General features: G+C 51.7%; 2 protein-coding genes and 1 long non-coding RNA gene across 4 annotated transcripts in view; 2 read left to right on the forward strand and 1 right to left on the reverse strand.

Annotated features, from left to right (window-relative positions):
• Samd1 (sterile alpha motif domain containing 1) overlaps positions 1–2,139 on the forward strand; it is a 2,848-nt gene extending 709 nt beyond the window's left edge. The window contains exons 2-6 of the mRNA XM_021171105.2: positions 4–285; positions 663–960; positions 1,044–1,140; positions 1,236–1,347; positions 1,435–2,139. Of these exons, the coding sequence (XP_021026764.1) occupies positions 4–285; positions 663–960; positions 1,044–1,140; positions 1,236–1,347; positions 1,435–1,593 (948 nt within the window). The 3' untranslated portion in view covers positions 1,594–2,139. The remainder of the gene's footprint in view (positions 1–3; positions 286–662; positions 961–1,043; positions 1,141–1,235; positions 1,348–1,434) is intronic.
• Positions 2,140–2,990: 851 nt separating this feature from the next.
• Positions 2,991–6,519, forward strand: C8H19orf67 (chromosome 8 C19orf67 homolog). Of its 2 annotated transcripts, none has more exons than XM_021170409.2 (6): positions 2,991–3,614; positions 4,596–4,740; positions 4,854–4,954; positions 5,034–5,219; positions 5,673–5,807; positions 6,199–6,519. In XM_021170409.2, the coding sequence occupies exons 1-6, from the start codon at positions 3,286–3,288 to the stop codon at positions 6,371–6,373; spliced, it is 1,071 nt and encodes a 356-aa protein (XP_021026068.1). In that variant the 5' UTR covers positions 2,991–3,285; the 3' UTR covers positions 6,374–6,519. The 2 variants fall into 2 exon arrangements, with proteins under 2 accessions (XP_021026068.1, XP_021026069.1); XM_021170410.2 differs by having other exon boundaries at positions 4,599–4,740.
• LOC110300288 lies at positions 3,722–6,540 on the reverse strand. Its single transcript, XR_002378556.2, has 2 exons — positions 6,244–6,540; positions 3,722–4,289 (listed from the first exon to the last, which is right to left on the reverse strand). It is a non-coding gene; the product is annotated as an uncharacterized LOC110300288 (long non-coding RNA).
• Positions 6,541–9,440: the final 2,900 nt, after the last annotated feature.

Consider the following 9,440-nt stretch of genomic DNA (forward strand, 5'->3'; position numbering starts at 1 on the left):
CAGCAGCAGCCGCCACCGCCGCAGCCACAGCCGCCGCCGGAGGGGGGCGCGGCGCGGGCGGGCGGCCCGGCGCGGCCCGTGAGCCTGCGGGAAGTCGTGCGCTACCTCGGGGGCAGTGGCGGCGCCAGCGGCCGCCTCACTCGCGGCCGCGTGCAGGGGCTGCTGGAAGAGGAAGCGGCGCGAGGCCGTCTGGAGCGCACCCGCCTGGGAGCGCTCGCGCTACCCCGCGGAGACAGACCGGGACGGGCGCCGCCGGCCGCTAGCGCACGCGCGGCGCGGAGCAAGGTGAGCGCACCGGGCAGGTGCGGGCGAAGTTGGCGGGGACTAGAGTCCCGGGAGGGAGCGGGACGTCAGGTGGCCGGGATTCGCCCACGGTCCCCGTGGACTCCGAACACGGTGGTCTTGGTCAGTGATCTGATCTGCGGGAGCCTCAGTTTCCTCGGCTGTAAACGTGGATTGCTGACAGTAGCGACCCCTGCGGGTAGTTGAACGAGTTTAGTAAGACTTGGCTATTGAGGGCTTTATTAACCCAGAACCTGGCACGGAAACGACAGCACAGCGTAAAAGTTACTCCGTGTTGTTGTCAAAGGTGGCGACGGACACTGGATTTCATCTGGGACTAGAAGAGCTCTAACTCTGCCTGCTTCTTTCTCTGGCCCCAGAGAGGTGGAGAAGAACGGGTGTTTGAGAAAGAAGAGGAAGATGAGGATGAAGACGAGGAGGAGGAGGAGGAGGACAATGTATCTGAGGGCTCAGAAGTGCCCGAGAGTGACCGCCCCGCAGGTGCTCAGCACCACCAGATTAATGGAGAGCGGGGCCCTCAGAGTGCTAAGGAGAGGGTCAAGGAGTGGTCGCCCTGTGGACCCTACCAGGGCCAGGATGAAGGGCGGGGACCAGCACCTGGCAGCTGCACACGGCAGGTGTTCCCGATGACAGCTGTGAATAAAGAAGGGGGATCAGGTAAGGCCCCCTCTGGATTGGGGCAGTGCTCAGCAGGGAGCTGTGATCCCTAGCCTGACTGCCCTCTGCTTTTCCTTTCCCAGCTTGTGTTGGAGCAGCTCCAGATTCCCCATCTCCGGTGCCTTTGCCTCCAGGAAAACCAGCCCTACCTGGGGCTGATGGGACACCTTTTGGCTGTCCGTAAGTTGAGGCATTGGGAACATTGGGGGTTAGCACCTGGGTGTTAGACAATCAGAGCTGTGTCAAGGTCACTGTTGCTCTCCATTCTGATGCAGTCCTGGGCGCAAGGAGAAGCCGACGGACCCAGTGGAGTGGACAGTCATGGATGTGGTGGAATACTTCACTGAGGCGGGCTTCCCAGAGCAAGCCACTGCTTTTCAAGAGCAGGTGAGTTCCCAGCCTGGGCCTACAGGTGTCTGTACGCAGAGGGCCTCACGGGTGTTCACTGACCCTGCCCGTTTCTGTCCTGCCCAGGAAATTGATGGCAAGTCTTTGTTGCTCATGCAACGGACAGATGTGCTCACTGGCCTGTCCATCCGCCTGGGCCCAGCCCTGAAGATCTACGAGCACCACATCAAGGTGCTTCAGCAAGGCCACTTTGAGGATGATGATCCTGATGGCCTTCTGGGCTGAGCACCCAGCCATGTCCCCACCCCAACCAGTCCAGACTGCACCCAGGGCGGCTCCATAGTCCAGGAGCTGGACATGGGTACACTCAACCTTCCTAACAGACTCCAGGGAGGGGGTGCCCTTCTCCATTCTCCCCCTTTTCTCACACCCCTGACCTTAGTTCACCCCTCTCCACAGCAGTGGAGTGTGGGGTTGGAGGACTTGGTTGGCTCATTTACCTGGGGTCACCCTTTCTCCCCAAACCAGGACATTTTTGAAAAACAAAAAAACGGGAGCTTCCTGTGGCCCCAACCCCCTCTTCAGTTCAGCCAGATGTATCTTATATGTGTTTTGTTCTGCCTATTCATCCTGGTGGTGGTTTTTTTCCTCTTCCCACCACCCCTGTGTCCTCCCCCTTGACCCCCAGCCTCTGGGGAACAGGTGAGGTAAGGGACCTTGGGTCCTCTTCTCCTTCCCTTTCTGTCTGTCTACTATTGTACCACCTGGCTGTATTGCTTTTTAATATTGCACCGAAGGTTTTTTAAATAAAACTTAAAAAAAAAAAAAAAAGGTTCATTTTCTGCATGGAGGAAGGAGGTGCTAAAAGCCTCCTTGAAGAGTTTAATGTTAAGACAGTAATGTGGTGAGGCAGAATAGCTACGGCTTCTCTCAGCCCACTACAGTTAGGCTGAGACTCAGTGGCCTCACCAAGTATACAGATAGAACGTCTCGGTTTTTGTGGCTGGGCTTGGTGGCACACCTGTTATCTCCGCACTTAAGAGAAGGAAGTCGGATCAGGAATTTGAGGCTAGACTTACCTACATAGTTCAAAGGCAGCTTGGGCTACAGGCAGTCAGTCCTGTCTCAACAATGACAAAATCAGTCTAGGACTGGAATAGTTCCTTTGTCTTCTGCCATCTCATTCCAGAACAACCTGCTCAAGTGTTTGAGTGACTAACAGTTAACTGCACGCTTGCTGAGCGTTTTGTTGTCACCTCTGTAGTTTGGTGAAGCAGACGTCATAAAACTCATTTTATAGACAGGGCAACTGGCTTGACAAAGTCAAATTGAGGGTCACAGAGGACAGTGTGACACCTGTTGCTGCGTACTTCCAGCCTTGTAATATATTTGGCTTCCTAGCCGGTACTTAAATACCAGTCAGTCTTTACAAGTAGCAAGGAATTCAACCTACAAGTGTTCTGGGACCAGGGCAGTCATACTGGAACTAAAAAGACATGGGATAAGATCACCCATCTGAGGATTTTTATTGTATAAGTAACCGCTGTATCACTAGGCCTTAGGAAGGTCAAAAGCAGATCCCAGCTCCATCAGTTAAGAGTCAGATCTTGGGGTCACCTGCTGGGGTGTAGCCTAGGCCTCTCGGTAACCGTCACAACCCCCCTCCAGCCCAGTCAATCACCTGGGAAGAGAAAAGGCGCCTAGCTGCGCACCGCAAACACGAGGCAGATCTGGGGCCCCGCCCTTGGCAGCACCCCGCGCGCCAGGTGCCGGCCGAGCTCTGTGCGCAGTGCAGGCCCAGGCTGCGCGCCCTCCGCGTGCTGAAATTCAAAAGAGGCGAAAGCCCCGCGGGGCGGCGCCGGCAGAGACGTCGAGGCCGGGCTGAGTGCGTCTGCGCTCACTGCCCAAGCCGGTCGGCCCCAGGTGTGTGCGCTCCCGGGACGCCGCAGGAGCTAGAGGAGCCTACGGTGGACGCGGATGGCTGCCGAGCCCTGGTTCGCGGGGTCGCTAGCCCTAGGCCCTGGAGAAGCACCGCCTTCGGAGGAACTGGGACCCGGGCCGCCACCCTATGGAGACCCTTCTTGGTCGCCCGCCGGGAGACCCGAGACTTCAGCGGGGCAGGAGCCCCAGCGGGCACAGCCCATGATGGAAGCTCCAGCCTCCACGTCCTCCCGGGAGCCACTGGCAGCGGAGCTCGGGCCGGCCCCTGCTCGCCTCCCGCTGGACTCTATGTTCAGCCCCATCACTGACCAGCTCCGTTACCTGCTCAGGAAGGCGGATGACTTTCAAAGCTACTTGCTCTACAGGTGACCCTGCACAAAGGCCGAGGTCCCAGGACAGGAGGACAGGCTGTGCAGCCCACAAAGGCCAAAAACTGAACTCAGGGCCCAGAGATACAGTATATGAGTCTAGCTAATTAGGAATACACTTTACTAGTGCACCAAGGGCTGTGAAGAATTGAGAGGCAGAAGCAGGCAATGTATAGGCCTTTAGGGTAGCAAAATCTTTTTTCTTTTTTTCTCTAGAACTTTGATTTTGGTTGGTTGGTTGGTTGATTGGTTGTTTTGGCCCATATTTTTCTTCTTGAGAGAGGGTCTCATTACGTTCTGGTTGGTGAGCCTCCTTTCTCATCTTTCCTACCAAATTTGAAACGCTTTCTTAGCTTTTAAAAACCCTGTTTAATTCAGGTAACCAGATTCCATCTGCATCAACTCTAGCCAGAGAGAACTTCTGGTATGAGAGGCCACCCTCCCACTCCCAAGGAAAAATGCAGTGTCCAGACAAGTGGAAAGGGCTGAGATGTCTTCGGGAGACTTTCCGAGCGAGCTTCGCTCTACAGTTTTGAGAGACCTTGGTTGTATATACCCCGCAAACACATTGGGTGTGGAACTCAGGCAAGCATTCTGTCTGCCACAGAGTTGTGCTCTTTGCCCAGGTGCCGGCACTTTAACAAAAGCTTCAAACGACTGATGCAGGTGGTTCTGAAAGACAACCAGAGAAAGACTTGACATTTGGGGGTGGGGGGGTTTCTTTCTCTTGGGGAAGCTTTTCCTATGCTGAGCTCCAGTCTCTCACACCGACTTCAGCTCCCAGTCCCCTTTTAAAAAAATGTTTAATTTTGGGGTATTGGAACCCAGGACTCTGCACATGCTATGCACATGCTCTCAGGACTAGAGCACCGCACTGAGAAAATTTCATCAGGGTTCAGCCCGGGATACAGGTGGAGGAGGGGCACCTAGGGCTGAAAGGGGAGAGATGCCACATGAAGGCCCCTTTCTCCCCTTCAGCAGGGACCGAGTACAGAAGGAACAGCTAGCCAAGGCCATGCCCACCTTCTTAACAATGTGTGAACCATACTTCTTATACCTTGAGGCTGCAGCAAGGAGTGTCCCTCCCATCTATGGAGCCCTGCAGGAGTTGGTCCGGAAGGGGGTGTGTATAGTAGGTCTCTTTCCAGGCCCCTTTCACCTTTAGACTCTGCCTAGGGGTAGGAGGGTTGCTTCTGGCTGACTGCCTGAGGTCATGAAGTCCCACCTTCCATGCAGTTGCTGGAGATCTCCCAGCAGCTAACCCTGCGCTTGGAACAGTTAGTTCTCATGTATGCCTCCTTTGGGTTCGTGGACCTGGAGGAAACCAACCCTTTGAGGTAAGCGGGTAGGAAATGGGGCTGTGGGGGGATGGGGTCGAGGGCCCAGCTTGCTGTCCACCCTCCTATCTCCTGCTAGCATCTCCTGCTTTTTCTGCGGGAGGTTCTCCATCAGCCCCTCCCACGACGTGTCCATCTTCCGATACTGCACACCAGCTGCCTATACTGCCAGTCACTTCCCAAGATACCTCTATAAGAAGATGCGATGGAACCTGGAAACCACCACAGAGGCCAGCAGTCAAGGAGCAGACTCCCATGTGGATTAGTGAGTCCCCTTGTCAAAATCAAAGTCCTCTCCTTCCTATACCGATTGCCAACTTGAGCCTGCCTATACACCACCACCAAAGAGTGAAAAGCAAGACAAAACTGAACGCCTTCTGCAGTGCTAGGGTAAAACCCAGGGCTTTGTGTATGATTGATCAGCACTGAGCAACACTTTGAACCTTGGTTTTCTTAACTGCACCTTCCCGTTAAAATAAAAGTCCTCTTCTTAGCCAGGGCTATACAGAGAAACCCTGTCTCAAAAAAAAAAAAAAAAAAAAAAAAGGTCCTCCTCTCCAGATTAGGCCACTAGGGAGGAAAGTCCTGAGTAGTGAGTCACATTCCTACCTGAGAACTTGAGGCAACTTCTGACAAACTTGAACCTCACCTCCAGAAGTAAAGCCTTCAGCAGAAAAAAACTCAAGTATTGTTTTTCCTTCTGATCTCTCCCTCTCAGCTACTTCTTGTGTTATCGAGATACATGGGAGGATGCAGGCCAGGGACCAGCCAATTCGTGCCCCCAGATCCAGAAACTCTGGTCCATTGGCCGATGGATGCCCCTAGGACCAGCAGAGGATGATCTTGACTCGTGGTAGGATCCCAGTCATGGTGATGTGGGCTTAAATTCGAGGGAGGGCAAGACACCCTCACCAAAGGTTGGAACTCAAGTGACAAAGTTTCCACTGTTAATAGGGAACACGTTTTACTGTGCTCTGAAGGGTGCTTTATGCAGACTAAACAACAATACAAAGAGTTGCGGATTTTCACAAAGAAAACATGTTTTCAGAGCAGATAAGTCACTCTCCCAGGGAGACAACAGCCAGAAAAGTGTTTAGTAGCCTCAAGTCCAGTGCTTCAACTCCAGAGTTTGTCAACAGAGGAAATGCTTTCCCTTAGGGCATCCCCCACCCCTAGTTGAAACAAAGACCCTCCCAGCTGAGGGGCAGAGGGGCTCAAGTCCAGACTTGTTTCTATGCCCCCAGGATTTTGTGCCCACAGCCACCCGGGGACTACCAGCAGCTACTAACCATCGGCTTCGAGGAGCCGTCGCATGTGCTGGCCACCGACCTGCTGGTGCAGATCCTCCTGGGCCAGGCAGGCCCTGCCCGGCCCCCCAGCGCTGCAGGGCCCGCGGCTTGGGCAGCCCCCGCATCCTGAGTCCCAGGAGAAGGCGCCAGCTCGAGCCTGACAACCCCAAACTCCAAGCAGGAAGAGGTGCGGGCTGCATAGAGTACGCCCCGGCACGGGCCACCGAATACCAAGTGCTGGTAGACTTTTCTGTTAATAAAAGAGCAAGGTCAGAGGTTCTGTGTCTTGTGAGCGCCGCATCCCTCCCCTGGGGGTGGGTGTGCCCCGCCCACCGCTAGGCCTTGTGGGAAGTGTGGTCCGCAGACCTCGGAGAGCATGTTGCACATGCGCAAATGCACATGAGTCGAAGAGGGAAGTAGGGGCTCTCGTCAGCAACCGGAACCCAGAAAACAAGTTTCTGGTAGCAGGAAAATTCTAGGCCCACTAGAGGAAGACTTAGACCCACGCCCGTTTTTTGCTTTTTGGGTTTTTTTTTTTTTTTTAATTTTTAACCCGGAAGTGATTCCTATCCCTCCCCCCCCTTTTTTTAAACACAACTACATTTCCCGATGTACCCTAGCAAACTGCAGGATATCAGTTTGCAGAGTGGAATCAGACTTTCCCTTCCAGCTTTTGGGGTGTCCGAGTCAAGCTGGTGATTGTCTTGTCTCTTGAAGAGTGTCTAGAGAGTCCTAGGGGGCTCTCTCAGCCCCACATCAATCTTGGGCTGGTGAAGGATACTCTAGCTGAGAGAAATGAGCCCTCCTGCTTCCTGAGACACCAAGCCTAGACTCGAACATGGGCCTTCTGAGCAAAACTGGCCCTAGACAGGAATGGGGTCCTTCCTCCTTTCCTGTGTCACTCTGAGTTTCCACAATCTCTACAGTGAGAGGTCGATATTTGGATCCTAAAATTTTCACACTCAGAGTCAGAATGTGAGACTTAAAAATAGAGACTCAGAGGTAATAATTTTTTTTTTGTTTGTTTTTTTGTTTTTCCGAGACAGGGTTTCTCTGTATAGCCCTGGCTGTCCTGGAACTCACTTTGTAGACCAGGCTGGCCTCGAACTCAGAAATCCACCTGCCTCTGCCTCACGTGTGCTGAGTGCTGGGATTAAAGGCGTGCGCCACCACGCCCGGCGAGATACTAATTTTTATACACCGGGCATGGTAGTACACACCTTTGATCATAGCACTCAGAGAAACTGAGGCAGGTAGGCCTCTGTGAGTGGAGCCCAGTTCATCTACATAGTAAGTTCCAGGACAGCTGGGGGTGGCTATGTATAGAGGTCTTATCTCTTTTAAATATATATATTTACTTATTATTTTATTTCTCTGCTTGCTCAGGAGGCCAAAGAGGGCATCAGAGATACCCTGGGTCTAGAATTATAGATATTTTGTCCTGCATCCATTTGGGTGCAGGAAACTAAATTAGGGTCCTCTCAGAGAGCAACCAGTGCTCTCATTAGCAATCTCTCCAACATTTTTTCTCTTTCCTGTATTTGTTTGTTTTTTTAAGACTGAGTTTCTCTCTTGTTATTCTGGAACTTTCTACATAAACCAGGCTGGTGTCAAATTCAAAGATCCACCTCTTCCACCCGAGTGCTGGAATTAAAGGTGTGTGACACCACTGCCTGGATACCTAGCCCAGACTGGCCTTAACTTCCAGCCTGAGCCTCCAGAGTGTGCCACCATGCCTTCTGCTTCAGTAATTCAGTTGATACCGCCTGGTACATACTATTGTAAGCCTTTAAAAACATCTGAAAAGTGAGCTAACTCAGGGTTACAAACAAACCCTTGCTCTTTAGAGAGACTTCTGCTAAGCATTGCTCTAACCATTGCTGAGTGATTAATGTTTTATCCATAGCTTGGATCAAATTAATTCTAATCAAAGAAGAAAGGAGGACTGGACAGATGGCTCAGCAGTTAAGAACAGTGTTGCTCTCCCAAAAGATCAGGGTTCAGTTCCCAGCACCCACACTGTGGTTGACAACTATCTATTAATCCACTTCTATAACATCCGATACCCTCCCTAGGCACCAGACCCGCACATGGTACATAGACAGACATGCAGGCAAAACATTCATGTATTTTTTTTAATTTAAAAATAAAGTGGGCAGCTTCTCCTGAGTGCAACACCACATGGACCCTTTCCCTTCTGTTATCTGTTGGCATTTCATTAGACACTTGCTACTAAGGCCAACCATAAAGCTAGCATTTAATTGCTTGTATGTCAGTGTGTATGTTGCTGTGTACAGGCCGTGGCATATATGGGAGGGTTGGGAGAGAACTCTGAGTGTCACTCTGGTCGTCCACATTGTTATAAAGTGGTGCCTTGGGCTGCGTTGCAGACCAACTTGCAGTGATTCTCCTGCGTCCCATTTCCAATCAGAGTCTTCAGGGCCATGCATAAACCACAGCTTCTCCTATGGTTCTTAGGAATCTGAATTCTGGCTGTTGGACTGGCGAGACAAGTACTTCACCCACTGAGACATCTCCTCAGACGCTTTCTTTCTTTCTTTCTTTCTTTCTTTCTTTCTTTCTTTCTTTCTTTCTTTCTTTCTTTATAAGATTTATCTATTTTTTATTTATATGAGTACACTGCAGCTGTCTTCAGCCACACCAGAAGAGAGCATCAGATCCCATTACAGATGGTTGTGAGCCACCATGTAGTTGCTGGGAATTGAACTCAGGATCTCTGGCAGAGTAGTCAGTGCTCTTAACTGCTAAGCCATCTCTCCAGCCCTATTTATTTATTTTTTGAGACAGGGTGTCATATAGCTAGGCTGGCCTCAAGCTCTCTATGTAGCTGAGGCTGACCTTGAATTTTTTATCCTACTGCCCCTGCCTCTACAGTTAGATGTATCCTCCACTGTTTAGGTGTAGCTAGGGATTAAACCCCAGCCTGGCTTTCCTGTTTGCCAGGCAAGTACATTACCAATGAGCTACATTCCTATCCCTAGACAATAAATATAAGCTGTTTTGGGAGTCCCACTTTTTCTGATCTTTGTCACTTCTAAGAAGCTGTAGAAGTGTCCTGGCATTCTGTGAGAAACAGAGTTTTCCAGACAGTTTAGTGTGTTTATCAGGAATGAAGCATTGCTTGCAGTGTGTCCGTGACTGGCCACTGCCACCACCACCACCACCGCCACCATCAC

This window comes from Mus caroli, chromosome 8 (assembly GCF_900094665.2).
Source record: "Mus caroli chromosome 8, CAROLI_EIJ_v1.1, whole genome shotgun sequence".
Taxonomy (NCBI): Eukaryota; Metazoa; Chordata; class Mammalia; order Rodentia; family Muridae; genus Mus; species Mus caroli.